The sequence below is a fragment of the Melanotaenia boesemani genome, chromosome 2, assembly GCF_017639745.1.
Source record: "Melanotaenia boesemani isolate fMelBoe1 chromosome 2, fMelBoe1.pri, whole genome shotgun sequence".
Taxonomy (NCBI): domain Eukaryota; kingdom Metazoa; phylum Chordata; class Actinopteri; order Atheriniformes; family Melanotaeniidae; genus Melanotaenia; species Melanotaenia boesemani.
The window spans coordinates 24,334,612-24,357,946 of NC_055683.1; the positions used below are offsets into that span (position 1 = coordinate 24,334,612).

A 23,335-nucleotide genomic window follows, 5' to 3' on the forward strand; every position below is an offset into this window, starting at 1 on the left:
GTGTGAGGCTCCTCAGAAAGTCAGCCAGCTCAACTAAACAAAAGTATTCAAAATATAACTAAATCTCACTTTTCTCGTACCTCCAACATATTTCACTGTCTGGTTACCATAGTAGCCCAGATAGGGCAAAATAAACACTTGCCATTTTTTTTTTGTTTGTTTGTTTTTCTGGCCACAGTAATAAGCCATTAGATGGGAAGTAATCATTTGATTGCATCTTATTTTAGTCACTGAATCTTTTATGTATCTAATTTGACTTCAATCAGTCAAAATAAAAAATAAAGTTGACAAAGAACCAACGCTCCCTAAACAGAGGTAACTCATAAAATGCTTCCTTGTCAGCATTAAAATGAAGTTAGGAGGACCTTTTTAGTCTGCACATTTCGAACGTGTGTGTCTAAGTGTGTGTTTTCAACACCTCTAAATTATCCTGTCAGTCACGAGCAGCACCTGGAGTGGAGAACTCTCCAGTGTTAAAGCCCCCTTTGGCAGGGAGAGAAATGATTGCTGCGTCACTTCCACAACTTCTCTTTCTACACATTCAGACATTTACACACAACAGCATGGCGGGGTGATGGCAGTCAGGAAAGTTCTTTGCTGAAACCAATAAATAGTTGCGAGCTCAATGAGGATCAGGGAGAAATAACCGTTCAGCTACAGCAGGAGCAGAGTGACAGGTGTGATTGACTTGCGTAAATTGCTTTCATTAAAATGTGTTTGTTGCAAGAGAAGGGGATAATGTAGTGCTGTTCAGCTTATTGCTGATTTTTTTCTTTTTTTTTTTTTTTTTTGCTGTGCTGTACACAACATCCATCTCTTGTCTGTGTTTTCCTGCTGAACACGCTTTGGTTACATGTCCCCTTTTGTATCCATGTTTGTGTCTGCTGGGAAATTGTGACTGCTAACAGGGACAATGACTGTGGTGGTCTTGTTGACATGGTTACCTGAGTCAGATTTGGCAATTTAGACACACGTTAAGCTGAACTGTCTTAGATTCATGCTGTTGCCTTGCTAAATTAATGTGCTTTCTTTGTCTCTGCTATCCTGTTGTCCTTGAGTTTTATGCTTACACACACCACAACGCCCACCACCGTTCCCATGTTGTGAAAGTGTTGGAGCCACATTACACGGGGTTTGCTTCAAGAGTTTACCACAGTATGCTCTGCACGTTACTGACAGAAAAGAAGATAAAGCCCCTAGAATCTGTGTTTCTTTTTTTATCACACAGCTGCTTTGTCTTTATCAAAGCTAAAGCAAGTGATTATATTAATGATCCATTAATCTGTTAGTTAGCCTTTTGCTTGAACCTATTTTCAAAACGTGAACACTGGATGATCTAAAACATGTTAAAACCTCAGATGGTTGTTGAGATGTTTGTAATTATCTACAGATTTCCAATATTTTTACATTCCACAAAGCAACAAGTTGCAAATTGGATGTAAACTCCAACCATTCGTCTATTTTTTATGTACAGTCAATAGCTCAGTTTAAACCCTTTGATCCACTGGCTGTTGAGTTTCATTTAAAACCTACCATAGAGCAAGACTACCAGAGCATATTTTCACATGTTTGCATGCTGTAGTGCCATTTTTGGGAGCATTTTAATTTACTGTACATTCATACAACCCTTATATTCCATAGTTTGATAATCTGTATGAATTAAGTCCATACTAACTAAATATAATATATAATAAATTGCTAAAACAAGTGCAGTTTATTTTACACATAATTTTATAAGTACAGAATAGCCAAGCTTTATCCCACAAAATTGTAATTGTAAAAATGTTAAAGTCCTTTCAAACCACACAAAATTTATTTAGAGAAATACATCATGCATACAGCTTGAGGATGTACGTCGCAACGTAGAAAGGGCTGGGAACACCAGATCAGAGCCCTCCATATTCAAACATTGATATGCAAATGGAGCACTCCCGTTGGTCTTAAAGGGTAAGGGAGGACCCAAAGGCTGGATAAAAGAGATGGATCTTTAAATAAAAAGTGATTCATAGTAAGCTAAGCCGGGAAGCAAAGTCCAAGCGGAAACTAAAAACAGAAGGCAATTGAAGATAAAAGAATCAGATTTAATCATAACATACTGTTTTATTTCTAAAGCACTTAAGAAACAACAGCTTACAAGTGCTGTACAATAAATGCAAAAAAGAGAAATCATAATCATAACTTGTGGACCATGATAAAACACAAGTAACTGAGAACAGGGGAAAGTAATCTGGCAATCACAAAGGCAAGAGTTTGACAAAGACCAGAAGTAAATCCAAATTTTAAAAACAGAAAAAGAAAGAAACAATATAAATGACCAAAAACTTTGAATCACTGAGTTATGTTTTGTTTTTGGTTGTTTTTTAAGAAGAAACATTTTATTCAGTAACAGTGTCACCAAAATAAAAAAATCTTGGCGAGAGTGATATCTCAAAATGCCAGTACTGTTAGTGAGAGAGTGAACAGCTTTTCAACAGTGAGTCAATGAACACTGATGTTATTAAATCTGCTATAACAATATTAAACTGCTGATGCCACAGAGAAGAAACACGTCAAATTATATCCACATGTTTCTCCCAGAAACATGAGGTTGACTCTCCAATTAATCTCCTGTGTTATGTTCACTTCCAAGATGGAAGAAGCTTATAATATTTAACAATATTTAAATGTCAGATGTTCAGTGAAATGTTTGTTCTTTTGTCTTTAAATCTTTAATTTTAAATTTAATTGCAAGAGTCCATGTGAGATAAAAATGAAAGAGTGAAGCTATAACTGCTGGAACACTGCTTGGGCTCTGATGGATAGTTTACTACAGCAGGGAGGAAATAATCAATACTGAGAGAAGTACAAGAGGGAATGATAACACAAGAATTGTAAGTTCTGCTGTGTTTTCTTTTTATTTATTTAAGTTTCCTCCTGTCTAATGGCAGCGACCTGAACAGTGAAGCTACAGCTTGTTCTCCAGCTCCCCTCTGGCTCCTACAGACAAGTGGCAACCCTTTGTGGTTCACCTCACCGACACTAACTTTATTAAATCTTTCTGGCCAAGAAAACAGACACATCTCCTCAGGCTCTAACCCCTCCCCTTCTCTTTTTTCTGATTTCTCTCTCTTTCCTCTCCATCCCCTCCTCCACTATTGACTTTTCATGCTATCTTGTCCTACGGGTTCCTTTGAGACCTCAGCTTGCCTCATCTCTCTCATCACCTGTTTTCCCTTGATACCTACTGAGCTTCTGTCTGTTTGCTGATAATCTGTTTTCTCCCTCCATTTTCTACACTATAGGACATCTGTCCTTTTTCAGTCGAGGGACTGGTCCTTTCCCTTCTGACTCATAGTCTTCTTACGCACGGTGTCTTTTTTGTTCATCTTTGTTTTCACTTATATTTCATCCATTTATTTTTTTTTCCTCCACGGATCACCTCTCTTACTCCTCTTCATGATCACTGTATTTTCTTGTAAAAGTGACACTTACAAAAACCTGTGGGCAGGAGCAGACGTTTCTTCTGGAGTTTTAATGATAGGCAAATATACAAACAACCCTCCCTGACCTGCCTCCACACACACAGAGAGAGCATCTGAGGTTGGCAGTTTACACAGCAGTTTATTCAGGGTGAGATTTCCTACTGCTGACATGCTTGCCTCAGGTGAAAAGCACGACTGGACTGAAATACATTTTGTCCTGCAATGACACAACTCTTAGAACCATGCAGGCTTTTTGGTCAAATTAAAGAATAAAATTTGATGTCAAACCCTTTATTTTCCACAAAAACTCTACCTTATATTTGTCCTGAAACTTAGATCAAGTAAGATCAAATGTTATTACAATTTTGGTTCAAATCCACGTCTCATTCAAACATAATCCTGTGCAGCTGCTTTAGTTTCATATTGCACTACCGAAACGCTGGTAAGATATACAGACTCATATTATCATGTATGATGCAATATGTTTTCCTTTTGAAATTGCAAAAGTGGAGGCTTTTAGGATGCATACTAACCAGTGTGTTTGACAGATAGGAATCTTTCTATTGCCTGAGACTATTGGAGTGTAAACCTGCCCTAACCCTACGTGGTAAGAGAGAACATTAACCTATAAAATACACACATTCAATGGCCTTCAGGCTTTTGTACCTTCAGGAAATCTATGATGGATATGCCAGTTATGAGTCAGACTTTGTTCCTTTTTTTAATATCCTACAAAGCCATGTAAGTTTGTAAGTAGCACAGCTTTACAGCTGTATTAGGCATGGTTACTTTGTTTACACTTCTGTTTCTTTCTGTCTTTTTTCTTTCTTTTTTTTTATCTGTCCTGCATCATGACAGCAGAATGATGGTCTGGCTGCCATGTTGGGCCAAAAATTTGCTTTGCAAAGAGGAGGTTTTTTGGTATGGGGCTTCCCTTGAATCTTAAATGTTATTATGTATTATTATTATTATTATTATTTATTTTTTATTATTATTTGTTAATTGCCAAATTTACAAATTAATGCTGGAGCGAACCAGAGTAACAACAGAAAGGAGAGGGTGAACATGGGAGAGAAGGGAAGAGTAAAGAGAGAAAACAGGAGAGAGACAAAAGCTAGAAAACAACCACAACTTTGCAATCGAACTCGAACAACAAAAGCAGATAACCAGCTGCTACACCTGTAAGGAAACACTAAACATCCCAAGACCTCTAAGAAAACACAGCAGACAATCATCAGGAGCACCTGCACGAAGAAAAAATGTAAAAAACATTAACAACACTAAACACAACAAGTATATATGTGAGTGTGTGTGGGGCTGTGTACATGTGTGTACAAAATTGTGTTAAGTGATCATGCAAGTGCAACCACCCCACCTCTAAGGATAAGAAGAAGACCAAGATGGCCCAAAGCAACAGGCAACCAGCAGCCACTACACACACAAGGCCCAGCCCGACACCCTGGAGGTCAGGGCCGGCCCAGACAGCTGCCCACTGCGGGTCGGTGCCTGGCCTGGTCAAGCACCCTGGAGACCACAATAAACTACAACCCCACCCCCAACCAACCCATCCCACTAAAACTCACACTAAAACAAAAGCCCATCCGAACCAACCTACCCTCTACCCCCAACTTAACCAACACCATCCTCTGAAGGAGCGGACTAGAAGGAAGCAGCCCTAGAGAGTCACAGACAACCAAACACACCCCCACCTCCCCAGTTTTGACCATCCACACCAACACTTGCTAGTTGTTGGATGGTGTATGTTTATAAAACAATTAGCCATGCAGCTCTGGAGTCATTGCCCCCAGGGTAGTCCATCATATACCGCACAGCCCACCCCTCAAAGCCTTATGTGTATGTTTGTGTGGTGTTAATGTTTTTATGTAGGAATGACTAAGTGTGATTAAAACTGGGAAGTAAGCCATCCCAGGGTGCAGGAGAAGCAGCCGCTAAGGCCCCCTCCACCACACCCTGCACAATGTGCATGATCCCCAAATCCCTAAGTGTGTGGGTGTATGAAGGAGCAAGAAATGGAGGGGAGTAGGGAGTGGCACAACCGGAGAGAAGGGAACTTCCGCCATGGAAGGTGATCCACCCTGCTGACAGCAGTAGGTATCCCTGGATACCCATCTAATAAATTCATGATCACCCATGCACCCAAACTCTCCCACGCGCCATTTAATAGGGCTTGGTTCTACCACCCCCCAGCCCACTTAGTTCAGGTTAATTCAATTCAGCTTTATTGGGTGTCTCCTTCCTGAACCCAAACTGGGAGCTAGTTCCATAAGAGAGAGGCCTGATAAGTGAAGGTTCTGCCTCCCATTCTACTTTTAGAAACCCTAGGAACCACAAGTAAACCTGCAGTCTGAGAGCAAAGGGCTATGCCAGGAAAATATAGAATTATGATATGGAGCTTTATGATCCTGGCTAAAAAATATAAGATAAAAATGTCTAAATATTTTTCTATTATCCAGATATAATTGTAATAATTCCCCTAAACCCTGAAAATTTTGTTATCTGTATTTAATGTCCTGGCTGCCCTTCCCCAAAATGACCACCACCACAACAAAGTAAAATCCTTGTCTCCGTTCTCCCTCTGGTATCTGTGTGATATCTGCTTTTGGATCCCTGACTGCACAGAAGGGATCCTTCCAACTCCTATTTGGCCATACAACCTCCCCTCCCAGATTATCAGAAATTCATTGGCTGCACATGGCTTTGTTATGCAACAGTACACTTGAATTTCAAAGCCTTTTTTGGGAGATTACACTGTTGGCCTTCCGCAGCCCTGCTTGCACCTTCTCTGGCATCCAAATGATATGTCATTTTTAACAGTGGGACAGTTTTTTTATCAAGCAGATACAGCAGACTTGTAATAAAGGAGATGTGTTTATATACAACAGGGAAAAATGGTTAACAGAGGATTTGTTGCAGTCTTTAGGTGACAAATTGAGAGTGTCTGTTAAAGCGAAATTACTTATAAGCATTAAATGCATTATCACTCTGTAAAATATCTCTTTCTAAGGTAAGAAATAATAAAAAAAATGCCATTTTATTCAGTACTTTCTTATGAGATTTATTAACTTGATATCTTTTTTTGGATTTTGCATCAACACACGACAGTTGCAAAGAAGATGCATTGTGATCCATGTTTGAACTGTAACAAAAACTTTTTTCCATGAGCTGCTGGAGGCTTTAATTTGTTTCACACAAATATTAAAAAACATCATCATTTTCCTCCCAAATCATGCCTGTTTTACCCTCAAACAGGGGAGAAAGGGAAAAAACTAACACAATCACATTAATTTTATTAGCAACTACCTCATAAGGAGCGAGGAGTAGGGAGGACAGACAGCAAGCAGCTCTTGTTGTATCTAAGCAACAACCGACAGCAGAGATGGTCTCTGATTATGATGTTTCATTGTGTGTAATTGTGTGTGTGTGAGGCCAATAAATGTAGTATCCATACTCTTGAGTTTATGTGTGTTTATTTGTGTTTGCTTGCCTCATTAGTGTATTAGCCAGCTTATTGAAGTTTCTTTGGCATTGTTTGGTGCCAGCGTTGCCATGGACGTGACTGATGCCTCTGATCGCCACCACAGCCAGCAGAGAGGAGGCTTTAGATGGGAATGTATGATGCTGAGATTATCCTTCTGCTCTTCATACTTCATTACATGTGTGTATATGTGTGTGTGTCTTTCTGTAACAGTGTCAACATGTATGTGTGTGTGCATGTGTTTGGGCTCATGGCTGAGGAAAAGAGGAAAACGAAGACAGAGGGAGGGTGATGACTGTGGCTGAGAATTAGCTCTGAACAAGGAGTGAACTATGAGATTAAAATGACAGTCATAAGGATTGGAAAGCTTCTGATGGAGACTGAGAGACCGACACTGCCCTCTTCTGCATGACACTGGAAAACTTTATGCTTTGTTATTTACATTTGTTTGGTTTATCTCAGATAACACAGAGGGAGTTATTGTTCCCTTTCCATGTTTTGTACATGTAAAAGGTCTGGAAAGTTCTGAATACTAAAGTCCACACCAAAAGACTAACTCTCTCTCACAAAACATGCTGCTCCTAACATGCTGAAAGACCTTGTTTGTAGTTCAGATATATCTTCAGTTATTTATCTTCATCACATCTGAGGATGATCGCCAACTCCTGCTGTCTGCAACAGATGAGAAAAGCTTGTACCTTATACAACCTTAGATTCTCAGGAAGGATCATGGCATGCTGATTGTTTTCTTTAACAACCTTTGAAAACCTGTACATGAGTCAGTCTACCCCAGCAATGCCTTAATAATCATTCTCTCATAAGAGCCACATTAGCAAAGTCTCTTAAACTCTTAAATGTCTTAAACATAAAGTTTAAGACCTTACTTTATTTATATGAATATAAGCATATTTAAAAAAAAATAAACTATGGAAACACAGTTGAAAAAAACAGTGTTCAAGCAATGAAATGGTCTCTTTTATAAAAACATTTTTTTCCATCTTGTATGAGGATTCAATTGATCGGACATGAGGTGCATACATTCTTGCCTTTTTTTTTCAATACCACTCTTTGTGTAGAAAAAGCCCAGTTTGCATCATTAATGCATCTGATCCTATTTCATTCAGGAAAGGGTTCTTAAGTGAGATAATAGAAATAGAGAAAATCTGCTAAGAGGCACCACAGCTATTTATATTCAGCTGTAAGGCAGCTTCATATTAGCTGTTAAAAAAATAAAATGAAGTAACCTGAACACGGAGTGGTCAGTGCACATTACACTAACGTGGAGTTTTCATTTAATTTGCTGTTTTATCCTCCCTTATGTTTCTTTTATTTCACCATAGACAGGCAAAGCAAGCAGGAAAAAGGATTTTACAAGGATTCAGAAAATGGTCTTAAGTGACATTTTTAAAAGTTTTTTTCTTTTTTATTAAACTGCAGCTGATTGCATTTAAAGTGCAAAGGTGGGGGCGATTAGATCTAATAAACAGGATTAGCGTTACCCTGTTTCTGCTCTCCGTCTGTTGTAGTTATAGTCTTTAGTATTTAGTAACTAGTGGCAAGAAGCCTTTCTTTCCCTGTTTTTCTGTATTTCTTCTTTCTTTCATGTCTCACAATAGATTTCCTTTTCAGTTTCTACTTATTTGTCATTTATCGTTTGATGTGTGGCTGTCCTGCATCTGCTGTTTGTTTGTGTGTACATGATGCTTTTAAGTGGGGGAGTCACTGCTTGCAGCAGATGTTGCCATGGTGAATGTGGCCTGGTTCGCGCCGCCTCATGTTGGCGTGTATTAGCACCTTCTTTTTCTCCATTTGTCTGTTAGCATAGAGGAAAATGTCACCCCACATTATCTGCTCACCTTGCTCAACTTCTGTGCACACCTGGCAAGAAGGGTCGACTAAGAAGTCTGTTCACCTTCTCCACTTACTGTAGTGTAATTTTGTTATCACTTGTATTACTTACTTGTTTTATAACAGAATATGCGAGACAGACTTTTAGATGAGTAGTTTTGTGCTGTTTTTTTTTTCTTGATTTACGTGTGCATGCGCCCTAACACCCACCAGTGTTACAGTCCTGTTGGTGTTGTTTCACACTTCAGTTTAACTGAATTTTGACAGTATGTTTCGCTTCACAGCTCCTGTTCAGCGTATGTGGTGCCTCATTTGATTTGATCTACAGTTATATATGTACTGAGGCCACCTGAAGAAATAACGTAATCTATGTTGTTATTTCCCCTTTTGGTCAGAGTGCTTCAAAAGATTTTTTGACACTTTAATCTAAAACCACACACAGTTCTACACTCAAATTTACACAGTCTGTTATCCAAGTGTTGAGGTTCCAAAATTTCTTTTAACATGTTGAGGCTAAGGTGCTAGCTCCTCTGAGCCAGTATAAAGTTGGATTGCGTACTTTTAACAGATGTTTTCTGTTATATTTCTTCCAGTTGGGGAAGCCAGGAACCTGATTCCTATGGATCCAAATGGTTTATCAGACCCATATGTGAAACTCAAGCTCATCCCAGACCCAAAGAACGAGACGAAACAGAAGACCAGGACCATCCGTTCTTCTCTCAACCCCTGCTGGAATGAGTCCTTCACCTTGTGAGTAAAAAGCTGTTTGAGGATGTATTTTATCAGGTCAAGTATTCTTGTATGTGTCCACTTTTATAACTTCCAGAGCTTGGTACAAAAGGTGTAAAAGATGATCAGAGTTTGACTCTGTGTCAACATGTTTTTCATATGTGTGTGTGTGTGTCTGCGCAGTAAGCTGAAAGCATCAGATAAGGACCGACGTCTGTCCATTGAAGTGTGGGATTGGGACAGAACCACCAGGAATGACTTCATGGGCTCCATGTCGTTTGGCGTGTCCGAGCTCCTGAAAGCACCCAACTGTGGATGGTCAGTTACCTGACTGATACTCAGAAAGTCCCAGCCATCCAGCCTCTAATGTTCAGCCTCTCTAATCTCATTTTAAGTAAAAAATGAATGGTTTACACAGTACATAATATGTTAATTAGCTTCAAATACCTAATCAGTTTTTTTAGTTTCATGTGCCTCAGTGAAAAGTGATTTATGATTGGACACCCCAGTTAACCGGGCACTTCAGTGGAGTGTTGCTACTTGGAATATTTGACAAACTGTACACAAATTCTTCCAATATAAGGAAAAGTAGAGAAAATCTAGATACAGTGAAAATGGTTTTTAGGATCATAATGAAGTGAGTCTGTGGGGATTTGCATCCAGCTTCACATCAAAGTACAAGCACATTGTTCATAAAACAGGAGTAAACACTTCCAGCTCCATCGTCCAGCACCTGCTTGCATCATTTCCTCATCTCTCTGCCTTTGTCTGGCTGCTTTGTCTCACTCCAATAAACACACACTCACAGACCTGTTTAACACACGGATCCTCAAGCTGTGTTAGCATACCTGCTGCAACGTAGCCTAAACCAAGCATGATCAACCGCCACTACAAGCAGGAGCCTCAGGAAATAACTATGAGTAAAAATAAATGCTGGCGGCAATCTTGGAAACTACTCCAGTGGTTGTGTTTGTGCATGTATGTGTGGAGCATTTTGTGCCATAAAGAAGTATCTAGAGCATGTATACATTCGAGAAATAGAGTTAAGTAGTCACTACTAAGTCAAAGCTGACAGCAAACAGATTATAGAAATGACTGACTTCTAATTTAACTGTGCAGAAATACAAAAGTCCATGTCTGTATGGGTGGCCCGAGGACAGGATAAGTTTAAAAAAGTCACATTTTTTACCTCTTTTAGGTACAAGTTGCTAAACCAGGAGGAGGGGGAATACTACAACGTTCCCATTCCTGAGGTGGATGATGTCAACCTGGAGCTTCGACAGAAGTTTGAGGTGAGAATCAGCTTGACTAAATTCTCATTTTCACGTACAGCATGCACACATGTCCATTGTAGATGCTCACACACTTAAGCAAAATGTCTCTCTTTTGTCACCATGGTAACCTCATCCTGTTCCTGGTTGTGGTTTTCTCCTTGTGTTCCAGAGAGGGAGATCAAGATAAATGCTCCTGGTTTTAAATGAAAATTCTGCTGTCTATGTAGATTAATATGTTCTTCCAGAAAGGAGGGGGTGAGAGTTGTGTTAGCTAAACTGCACACAAAATACAGACAAAACAGACAACAAAGGAGGCAAGTCCCAACAGTAGCTACAGAAAGCAGTAAATAATGATCACATTTACTCACTGTAGGAGACAGTGTTCATAGATGGCAACATTTACATTATAACTTGTTGCCTAAAGGATCAGACACAGATGCTTTTCCATTGCACTGCACTTATACAGCAAGTTTAACCTGTAAGTGATTGTTGGTGATGCAAGATCACAGTTCAACGCAACTATGCGAACACATATGATCCATTACAAAAAGACAGTCAGGATTAGCTTATAAAAAAAAGTCCAACACACAGCAGTAATGAGAGGGTAAAGCAACATTACACATAATGTAAAACACTGTTTGCTGGTCTAATTCACATTGAACTGAAAACAAACTATTTCTAAGGAACTAATCTTCTGTATGAAATGAGCATGATCCCTCTAGAACTTGTTTTCTGTGTTTTTGCAGGTTTTATCCAGTTAACTAATCCACTCTTTTTCATAAAACATTCTGCTGTCTTTTTTCCAGTCTTCATGGCAATTACTTATTTTATTTCATGTCACCGGATAAGATTTACAGACACCTGAATCTGTTCATTCTGTAGCAGTAAAGGCAGAAAAGAGCTTAGTAGTTTGAAAGACGTCATTGTTTTGCTTTGAAAATGGTTGGCTGTCTTGTTCTCATGTTATGTTGTCGATGGAGGAAAAAAAACATGCAGACACACTGACAAGGTCCTTCTGATCAACACTTAGGGAAAATTATGACTAACTTTCACCCTCTAGTGGCTGTTCTATTGACTGCAGTTATTTCTCCGCGAGGTTTCTTACAAAGATGCAGCCTTAAATAAAACCCTAACCTTTTCTTGGGTATGTTAACAACTCACAGAAAACAACATAGCATCAATTTTGAGCAGTGTAATGCACACAAGTACAAAACCATGTGGTATTTGAATAAAGAAAACAGGGATTGAAGAGGATGAGGGCAGTTAAGTCCAACTCTGAGTCTGAATCCAGGTGTTTTAATACTGAGTGTGAATATCTTCTCTTCACAGCCGTCCTCAAGGCTTTGAGTCTTCTTTTTAATTTTCTGCTTCTCTTCATACTGTACAACACTGACCTTGGGTTTCCTCTGAGGCTGATATCCTCACGCTGCTGTGTGGTTGCCTTGGAAACTAGGGGTGGGACGCAATGGATGCAAAAGCTTTTCATGCCTTTAAGTAAATAACTTGTCATGTTTTTTTGCCCACATGTCAGTAAGACAAATCAGGTAATTACTGGCCACACTAATAAGTGAGTTTCTTCTTTCTTCTAGGAATGCCAGTTAAATATCCACTATCTGAAGGTAGCTTTCCTGCCTGCTTCGCTTGTTTTTCTCTCATGTCCAGCTTGCTTCACACTTAATTGGGATTGTTTGTGGGTCTCTGATGGGATTCCACAAATTAATCTGATTTACTAACAAAAGCTTTCTGCAGCATACAGTTGAATCATCCCAATTTGCATGTTTTTTTTCCTTTTCTTACTCCTCTTAAACAGGTCCTTTTTTTCCTTTTGTGGTTTTAGCAGCACCTGTAACATCTGCTGCAAAATCAGATCAGTAAGCTGTAGTATTTCTACCATTTAGATTAGTCTTCAAAGGATTGGTTCACACATTTTCAAGTGTTAAAGCAAGGACAAATGTTTAAATTGATTGAAATAAGACTATAAACTAAAAACGAGTCTTCAGCTTTTCTAAGGCATCCACTTGATTAGTCTGATTCAGACAGCTGAAGCATCACATTCACTTTAAAGACATTTTTGAATGCCCGTTTGAATTCATCAAGCTGAGCCTTTTTTATGCTCCTAAGAGCTCCTGTCTGTTTTTTTTAACCCATTCAGGCCTGACCTATGAAAGAAAAAAGCTTGGAAAAGTCCAATTTTTTAATATGAGCCCTTTATTTGGCCCTTTCAACAAAATATAACAACAACAACAAAAAAAAGACTAAACAAAAATTAACTTTTTTTTTTGGGGAGGGGGGGTGATATTTATCATTTATTACCATGTGATTTGTCTAAATTATTATAGTGTGGTTTTCTGCTTCCTGGTGTCTGTTAGGGGCAGAAGACAAGTATTAATGTGTTTAACAGGAGCTCGAGCAAAGTTTTTAGCATAAAGTGATGTAAAATATCTCAGAAACTGTATGTATCAAATATGTCACGTTTAGCTCTGTTGTTTAAGACTAATTTGAAAGACTGTGAACAAATCCTTTGAAGCATAGATGGGAAAGTATTAGCATCTTTCTATAAAAATGGAACTAATTACAGCAGAAAGCTCAAAAACATAAAAGAAACTGAATTAAAACATGTCAGTAACCGTTTTAATCACAGTTTCCTTTGTTCAGGCCTTTACTAGTTTAACTTCTCATTTAAAAATGCAGCATCTACTATCTTCAACATAATGACTTCCTATCTTTGACACAAAAACCAGACAGCATTGTTGTTAGTAAATTTGTGGGGTGCTCAGGCCTCTGGTTGTTGCTATGATCCTTTTTACTATCATTGCATAACCACTGGCCACAAGAGCTTCACACCTGCTCCTCACTGGGCGCACACAGTCCGTCCTCTACTAGTCTGACATGGACTATAGAAGGCCATGAGGACATGAAGCATGGTCGGACACCCCCTCACAGTAACCATATGAATTGATACACTCACAGGTTCTTATTGTGGCTGCTGTGTGTGTGCCATATGTCTCCACACAGTGGCAGTGTCGTATGCATTATAAGACTGGTGTGTGGGATGCAACTCTGTGTTTGTTTGAGGTGAAATAGGTGTATATGGGTGTGAGGTCTTCCACTTTTTAATCATATTTTTATGCAACTGTCTGTGTTAGTTATGAGAAAGATTATGTAATTGTTTTCTGAAAGTGACCACTGGGTGTCTCTCTGAGGTGGGGGTGATCCAAGAACAAGAAGCTGCAAAGTGTTTAAACAATGTAGAAACAGTTATGTGATCATATAAAATGTCTGAAAAACAATCCCTCAGCAATGCTAAAGCACTGTTCATGTCACTGTTTCACAACATCTTGGAGTTGCAGTGCATGTTACTGAGTCTAAAACCAAACACATTTTTCTTTGTTAGCTTGTCGGTAATTTCTAGAAGCCTGCTGAGGTGGGTGTTTTTACAGGAAAGAAGAGTCAAATGTGCCTCATTATGATCTATGCACAGATTATAATAAGACAGGGTGACACCTTGGTGCTTTGCAACAGTGTTACAGGTAAAACGTGAACCACATCTCAGCCTCAGCTATTGAAGAAGAAACAAATGCAGAGTTAAGATTAGGAAATACCTTCTAAACAGGCATTTTTTAAATGTTGATTTCTTCAGGCAACATATACATCCTATACAGACCCTTAAAGTTATAAAGTGCCACCTGTGGAAGTCATGACTTCTTTCACAGGTGGTCTGGCACCACAAACCTTAACATCCTTGGTTACATGAAGACACTAAGACTAGCTATAACAAATGACTGGACCGACAGCCTCTTCTCACACCAGTTATTAACACAGCTTGGATTTATCTATGCCGGTGTCGCCTTTCCTCCTCAATTACATGTATATTGACTAAACTCTTGACTTACAGACCCAACAGTGATGCAGGGTGAAATGTGAACCACTCTGTCTTCAGCATGCCTATATCAGTGGTCTGTTAACTGGCCTAACCATGTGTACATGTAGGACCACTTAACCCGAATTAAATCAAATTTTCAACAATTATAATGTGGAGTACATTTTCACACTGAGTCAAGAGGAGAGAAATGGTCGTCCTGGCAACGGCTCTCATTGCCCTGCCATTCGCCTGTTTTTTCTGCTCCATCTGACAGAAACAGACTTGCGGTGGAGCCGTGATGAGAGCTGGTGGGGACCTTAATTGGCCTTTTTGTTCAAAGATGTTTAGCAAACCGCAAATTAGAACAACAGGGAGCGTTGAGAAGCTGGCAACCCCTGCTGAACACCCACCTGACACTTTCCCAAGATGCACTAGTAGTGAGATCCTGCTGACGGCCTGTGAAGAAGCCTGAATAAAAACAAAGCTGCAAAAACAATGGAAATCCACACTGTCACTAGTATGTACTTTTACATGCAAATAAAACAGTATGATTTTTTTCTTGTTCATTGTTACATTGTGACAGTATTATACTGTAAATGTGACCAGATTTATCAGATGTCTTGAAAGGTATTAAAACTGTGAAAAAAAATAAAAAAATAAACAATCAAATTTATAGTGCTTAATCCATAATAACAGCTTTTTTGGATAATATGTAATTCATAATATTATAATAATAAAATATATATTTCTTTATGGCTGATGTACTATATATAAATAATTGAATCTTAAATATTTTTATTTCATTAAGACAATTTTGCTTTTTTTTTAACCATTTAAAGGAATATGTTATCAGTTTTATCAGTTGTTATCAAATATCTTTCAGGAGTTTGGGTTTTTTTTTCTTGGCAAACTGAAAGCTGCATAAAAAACAGAATCCAACTTTTGGCTAGTATGCATGCATCCTTCACTTCCTGTCTGTTTTCCACTGATTGTAAGGCAAAGCAGAACTGTAGATCCTCTTTCTCTGCTCCTCACCACATCTTCAAATTAAGTAATTACAACCTCAAATAAATAACAAAGGACATATTATAGTGTCATTGTTTATTTAACAAAAACTAAGCCAAACTGCAGAAGCAATGTGTTAAAAAAAAAAAAAACTAGGGGCAGCCTTATTGCTTTCATAGGAATTAAGAGGATAAGTAGCAGCAAGGTGCTACTGACCAAATGCACTTGATTTATCATCAGCAAGAGTGAACACCTTAGTGAAAATGGTACTTGCTACAAAGCACAGTGGTGGACGGGTGAGGATTTGGGCTTGTTTTGCATCACTGATTCGACCATGAACTTCTCTATATAACAAAGTATTCTAGACGTGAGACCAAATGTCAGACCATCTTCCTGACAGCTGAAGCTTGACTGAGGTTGTACCATCTATTATGACAATGATCACAAACACAGGAGCAAACACCCAAAGTCCAGGCCTCAACTTCACTGAAATAAGTCCAGGTTGAAAACTGTGCATAAACAAATGCCCACAAACCTTAATAAACCAGAGCAATATTGTTGAGTAAAGTGGATCAAATTTCTTGCACAACAATGTCATCAAAAAGAAAACGACAACTTCAAGGTATTAAACTGAATCATGAACTTCATATTTTGGTGGCTTGGTTTTTGTAAAATATAGCGACAGTGTAATATGTCGTACCGTTCATCAGAGTTTGTTTTTACCTATCTATAAGTCCTGGCAAGGACCAATTGATTTTTTTAAATGAGTGCTGATTTGTAAAACATGAAAGAAGGTCTGCTTTCCTGTTTTCATGAACTGTTATAAAAACGCATTTAAGACACTCACAGCAGTAAACACTAGATATAAGAATAAATAGTATATAGTGAAATGTCATTTTACTTTTTGTTTGTGTATTGTACACGGCAGAAAGCCAAATTGGGCCATGGTAAGAAAGTGATCACCCCATCAGACCACCGGCGGTTCAGTCTGCCCTCAGGTAACATGGACCGAGTCCGACTCAGCGACTTCAACTTCCTGGCCCTGCTTGGGAAGGGCAGCTTCGGCAAGGTGACACAAGAACACATATTAAAGGGATTAGAATCACTTTAAAGTCCAAAGCGTGCTCGATGTTGTCTCATATATAAAATCCCTTTGTGCTGTTTTTGTCTGCAGGTGATGCTGGCAGAGATGAAGTCAACAGAGGAGCTCTACGCTATAAAGATCCTGAAAAAAGATGTCGTGATCCAGGATGATGATGTTGAATGTACAATGGTGGAGAAGAGGGTTTTGGCTCTCAGAGACAAACCGCCCTTCCTCACACAGCTCCACTCCTGCTTCCAGACTGTGGTGTGTAAAACCTTCAGCCCCTGCTCTCATCATCGCTTTTAATGCTTACCTCCTGCACTGACAGCTTGCTCAGACACAAAAAGAGTCTCTTTATTAAAACAGGGGCCATCGTTCTCCCATAACAGTCTTTCATCATCGCCTGTTCAGTCCCTGTGAGCATGGTCTGTCATTACATTTGTATTTGTCTTTTCATTTTTCTTGTTTTTTTTCTTTTGCACTCCTTCACCAGTGGCCCCACAGAGAAAATTGAAAGTGAGCTGAGACCAGCCTTGAATGTGAAGTCTCTAGCGTGACGTCAGCTCTGTGCGTAGACAGAGTGACTCAAGGAACCTTCAATAAAAACATCTACTGATCAAAGCCTCTTGACTTATGATATAATTATACCATGCTGCTATACAGAAAGATTAAATAATGTATGACAATGTCATATCTCTAGACTATGTGTCTAGACTTTAATGTTATGTCTGCTTCATATTTATCTTCTAAATCTTACTCTTTACATGTATTCAGAGATGCTTTCTGGACAATAACCTTCTGTATTTTTATAGGATCGACTTTACTTTGTGATGGAATACATTAATGGAGGAGACCTCATGTATCATATCCAACGTATGGGCAAGTTTAAGGAGCCACAGGCAGTGTAAGAGCTCTCTGATTCATGCACATTATTAAGGATACTAATCTGTAGGTAGCTTCAGTTTGTTTTAAGCTGTCTTTAAGTTGTGCTGATAAAAGACATTAGACATATAGCACAGTTACATGTTACAGTTACATACATAAGTATGGAGTACTATTTGGATAAGCTAATGTTTTTCTCAGCACATTTTATCCCATCGTGGGTACTTGAGCATCTTTTTTCTACCTAACTGCAAATAACATCATGTCTGTAACACCTTCTATAATGGAATAAACATACTTTATAGTTTAAGGTGGCCCATTGGTAAAAGTTGCCATGAAATAGCTCAGAAAAGCACAAATTTAGCACTCAAAATGCAAAGAACAAAAAAAAAAAAACCTGATCTTACATGTAACGTGTAACATGTCTACTACCATTTAATATTTCCTAGTAAAACTGGTTTCATCATTTTGTGTAACAGGCTTGAACGATGCTCTTTAAGAGAAACCGATTAAGTTTTACAAATCTGTCAGTCTTCATTTTGCTCATTTCATTTTTAAATCAAAGCAAAAGTTTGAATCTACTTGTGGAATCTATGATTTAAGGGTCAGATTTTATACATACTGTGGGTATAACAATGTAATGACTGTATATATTTCTTTTTTATGCATATTTAAACACTGACAGAAGAAAATGATATAAAGTGGTAGGAGGATCCCAATGAAACAATGCCATAATCCTCAGTCTAGTGATATGTGTACAAATTTCCTTTGTAAGTATTTACAGCATATTTTATTAATTTATTATATAACTATATATTTTCCCTTTTTAAATGATTTTTGCAGGTTTTATGCTGCAGAAATAGCTGTTGGTTTGTTTTTCTTGCACCGGAAAGGAATCATTTATAGGTGAGTAGCATGATGTTCAATTATGCTGTGTTTTCAGGAAGTTGCCATTAACATAACATAAGGTTGAATCATAGCACAGACAGATCAGGTGATAAACTTGCAGAGGAGAAAATTTGAAAAATAAAAGAAACTAATTAAAATGAATATGTACCTTCCTGGTCTGATAGAGTATAAAAAAAACTAAATACCCTGATGTTAAAGTAGGACAAACTTATCCATCATTAATATCCAAACAGCCTTGTGTTTGTCACCTCAACTCTTTGACAAAAATAACAGCCAGAAATCCGAAGGCTGAAGGGAAGGAAAATGGAAAGGCTGCAGGTTGAATTATGAGAGCCAAAGCACCGAGCAATAAGGCTGATGTAAAAATGATGTGTTACCCAGCACATGATGTAAGCTGGAGACAAATTAAGTGCTGAGATGTGGGCACAGCGACACCGGCTGTGTTCTGTGGATGGCACACAGATAGCATCAAAGCTGTCAAAAATATTTGGAACACAAATGCTCACAGAGCTGTGTTTCCTGCAGGGATCTGAAACTCGACAATGTGATGCTGGACTCCGAGGGTCACATCAAGATAGCTGACTTTGGCATGTGCAAGGAGAGCATGTATGAAGGGATGACCACACGTACCTTCTGCGGCACCCCAGATTACATCGCACCAGAGGTGAGATTTCTGTGATGTGGAAACAAAAACAAAAAAGAAATGACCACACTGCACTTTCACAGCTGTATTAAATGTTTGCAGTTTATTAAAGTCAAAGACCTGTTGCTAAATTCTTCCCCTGAGGAGAGATTGATCAATCAAAGCTTAGCAATCATAGCAAGGCTTTTGGAGAAGTCATTGAAAATGTGCTTTACTGAACATTAAGCCAGGATTTTAAAGGGATAAACTGTATTCGGCATTGTACTGTAGAGCTGTAGGATTACACAGAAAGTGCTGTGAGCAGAAACTCAAATAACAACATGAAACACAATTTATGAACAAACAAAGAAAAAAGAAGAATTAAGATTACAACTCATGAGAAGCAGAGAAATGGCTTAAGAGTTATTACTCAGAGTGAGGAGAAGTGATGGTTCACAGGGTGATGAACTGTTTGTTTATCTCTTTGGTATTAGGAGTATAGCTGTATATGCTTGTGTTTCTATCTGCTCCATCTGCCTGCACTGACTCATGGTAGTGTAGTGTCTCCCTGGTGGGAGCTGAGGAAAGCCCTGTCTCACTAGAAACTAGTCTTTTTTAAGACTTCTTAGGCTTTACATACCTCTGCAAAATTTAATCAGACACAACTCAACAGGTTTTGTTTTCTAAAATTGTTATACATGTCTTAATTAATTTTGCACACATACATAGATGACTTGGAATCCCTCTTTTATTTTACATACTTTAACAAAATGTGAATCCTTAATCAGGATTTCTGATTTAAAGAAAAGAAGAAACAGAGTTTCTAAGAGAGTTGTGCAACAAATGATATAAATCGCTGCATTTGGATGTTAAAAGCGAGTGCAGCTGTGATTTAGTTCTTTGTTTATGCATCTGTGCAATCATTATTGTGTCTGTGTGTAGATTATTGTGGGGGAGAGAGATGAGGGATGGTAAATTGGATGGTAGGAGAAGGCGCCTTTGTTATATCAGCTCAAAATAGCTGACTGTATTCAGCGGGGGTTGATTTGGTTAGTCTACACTAAAGGAATGATTCTGTGTCTTTTTTCTTTGATATCTTCACTTTAGACCTTTCTGGTTGCATGCAACCCTGCAGTGTTCATCTTGTCGTCAACAACATTGACCAAAAAAAGACAGCTTAAAAAATTATTTTTAGAGCAGACAAGGAGACGTTTTATCAGTAAACTGGTTAATTATCACACTTTTTATGATAAAGAAATAAGGAAGTTGTTGTATTTGTGATTATTTTGTTTTTTGTTACCATTTCCTCTTGTTTTTCTGTCAGATTATAGCATACCAACCCTATGGGAAATCAGTGGACTGGTGGGCTTATGGCGTGCTCTTGTATGAGATGTTGGCAGGACAGGTAATGTGCTCTCTTACTGCACCGGCTCTTTGCAAGGATTTAGGGAATTGTTATCAGATAATGCATCAGTGAAAATAATTATGGATGCATCAAATGAGAAGTAGTATTGCTGATGTTGTAATAATAAGCTGCAAATATTCATCATTGTAAATTCTGTATAAACTCCTTGGCATTGCTGTTGTCCTCCTCAGCCTCCATTTGATGGAGAAGACGAGGACGAGCTCTTCCAGTCGATCATGGAGCACAATGTTTCCTACCCCAAGTCCATGTCTAAAGAAGCTGTATCCATCTGCAAGGGAGTAAGTTTTAGAAATTTGTAAAATCTGGTCGACATGAGATTTGAAAAACTTCAGATGAGACAGTAAATAAGTTACTTATAACAACAAACCTTTTCCAAAAGACGTTTCAGCTGCACTGCTACCAAATCATTTGAAAGAGAAGTGAGGCACAACAATGTTCAACACTTTTAGTCATTGTTGCTCCTTCACTCAATCTGCCACACTCTCCAAGCTTTTAAAAGTGATTAGCAGATTAACAGGCCCGGTCCTGTTTAACAACTTTTGACATGCAAGAGTGAGGTGTCAGCTACTAGAGAACAGATACGCTCTGTTATTGTTTTTCATCATGGTAATTATAGCCGGAATTACAGGTTTAGAAAAGAATAACAGGAGATTAGCAGCTTCTTACTGCACGACAGCCGGATTTTGTGCTTTGACAGGTGACTTCCAAACCACGATGGGGGGGGGCTGCCCAGGACTTATGTAATCATCAGAAGATGCACACATTTTCAGTCACTGGAAATAAATATTCTACTCAAAACAGAATACCCCCTCATGCCATTTTGTCTCCAGTTTTTCTTTAAGTATACATGGACCTGACGATGTTACAGCCACAAATGACCCTCTGCAGGGGCTCTCCATTTATGCTGCACAGAAAAAGTCAATGATCAGAATAACAACACAGGTATCCTGTGTTTTTTCTTTGTTTTTAGTTTCCCCACTTTGTAAGCAGCTGCAACGTTGAGACTTCATGCTTCATGTTTGTGAGGCAGGAGAAAAACAAAAACAGCCTTGCAGATAGGTGACAGAAAGACACAGCAGCAATTATTATAATTGGCTTAAATAGTTTTTTCAAACATTTTGTTGAACAAAACCAGCTTGTTTTCAGTGTTTTAAATCGGAATTGTAATGGACAGACCAGGTGTGTACAGTTATCATAAACCATGTACGTCTGTTCAGCTGCAGTGTAAATTAGTTTTAGATTACAGCAGTTAACATTTTCCTTTTGGCTAAAGTTTACTTAACAATGTTTTTAGTTAAAATTTACTTAAACTTTTGTTCCTGTTACAGATGGCATGTTTTCTCGGTTGTAATAAAAACAGATGTTGGTTCTCCAGCAGGGATCTCAAACCCCAATATTTGAGGGCCGCTGTGCTGTAGGTTTTACATGTTTCCCTACTTAAACGCACCTGATTCAAATGAAATGGATTCAATGCTTATTGTCAAGTTCTGCACAGTGACTCATTAATTTGATTCAGGTGTGTCAATGCAGGGAAACATCACATTTGGTATATTTGAGTTGGAGCAGCATCATGGTTTTCATGATTATGATTATTTACCATGGAGGAAATTAGCTTTCAGAGTCAATTTCCAAACCAGTGGATGATATTAAGATTCTGGGAGAGTCTGATGGAGTCTTTTAATAACGTATCCCACCTCCATTTATTACACTCCATCCTGAGGCTGCCTTCTGCCACAAAATATTATTCATCATCTCAGAGAAGGTGACGAAATAGATTACAGTCCTGTTACTGTCTGCTTCACATTTCATTACCAAAAAAGGATTCATGGACCAATTTAAAAATGGCTGCTCCACACGATTCTTTGTAAAGTCGGTTTTGTATCCAACACCTGTTTACACCTTTACTGTTTTACATTCTTTTGCCTTTGTTTTCCCCCAACTTTAACTTTCTTCCTTTTTTTCTGAAGCATAGGTCAATTTTTCTTCTTTTTATATTTGTCATCAGCTGATGACCAAGCATCCATCCAAGCGTCTTGGCTGCGGTCCAGAAGGTGAGAGGGACATCAGAGAGCAGGCCTTCTTCAGACGTATCGACTGGGAACGCCTGGCCAACAAGGAGATCCAGCCCCCATTTAAACCTAAAGTGGTGAGTAAAGTGTGTTTGCTATGTGTGAAATATCGGGTTGTTTATTTTTTGGTAACATTTTTTAAGTATCACACCTTGTGATTGAATTATCAACCCAAAGCATGATCACTTTACTATCATGCTACACACAGGTGTTTTTAGGGATTTTAGCCCAACCATCTCCTCAAACCCACCATTGCTTATGTCACCAAAAATTGGGTCTTGATTTTTCTTTCTACCAGTTGTATAAGCAGTTCAAGAAATTATTTCTTCACCTCTGAGACCTGAAATCAACCTCTTCAGCTGCTTATAGAACCATCTCATAATTACGCTGCTTCACAAACTGAGGGAAAGTGCATCTTAGCCTTCTTTTTCTTTGCAAACATAGATTATTTAACATGTCAGAGTGCTGGGCAGCTGCTTGCAGGAGTCCATAGATGCTGGTTGCTTGGATGAGTTTTGAGGAGGAGTTTAAAGTTTTTAAACTTGCACTAAACTTGTTAAGAAACTTGTTAAAGTCTGAAATCTTGTGCTCACATTTCTTGGAGCATCCAAACTGTCACATGGCTTAAAGTGTCTTTAATTACATTTGTTTATCTTCTGACTGATTAA

General features: G+C 38.5%; 1 protein-coding gene across 2 annotated transcripts in view; it reads left to right on the forward strand.

Annotated features, from left to right (window-relative positions):
- prkcab (protein kinase C, alpha, b) overlaps positions 1-23,335 on the forward strand; it is a 110,045-nt gene that overhangs the window by 83,158 nt on the left and 3,552 nt on the right. The window contains exons 6-17 of one of the 2 annotated variants that reach the window (XM_041995896.1): positions 9,399-9,555; positions 9,718-9,852; positions 10,733-10,826; positions 12,398-12,427; positions 16,604-16,744; positions 16,850-17,023; positions 17,572-17,663; positions 18,485-18,547; positions 19,076-19,214; positions 20,497-20,577; positions 20,769-20,876; positions 22,604-22,744. In XM_041995896.1, the coding sequence (XP_041851830.1) occupies positions 9,399-9,555; positions 9,718-9,852; positions 10,733-10,826; positions 12,398-12,427; positions 16,604-16,744; positions 16,850-17,023; positions 17,572-17,663; positions 18,485-18,547; positions 19,076-19,214; positions 20,497-20,577; positions 20,769-20,876; positions 22,604-22,744 (1,355 nt within the window). The remainder of the gene's footprint in view (positions 1-9,398; positions 9,556-9,717; positions 9,853-10,732; positions 10,827-12,397; positions 12,428-16,603; positions 16,745-16,849; positions 17,024-17,571; positions 17,664-18,484; positions 18,548-19,075; positions 19,215-20,496; positions 20,578-20,768; positions 20,877-22,603; positions 22,745-23,335) is intronic. The other variant, XM_041995906.1, reaches the window with a different exon arrangement.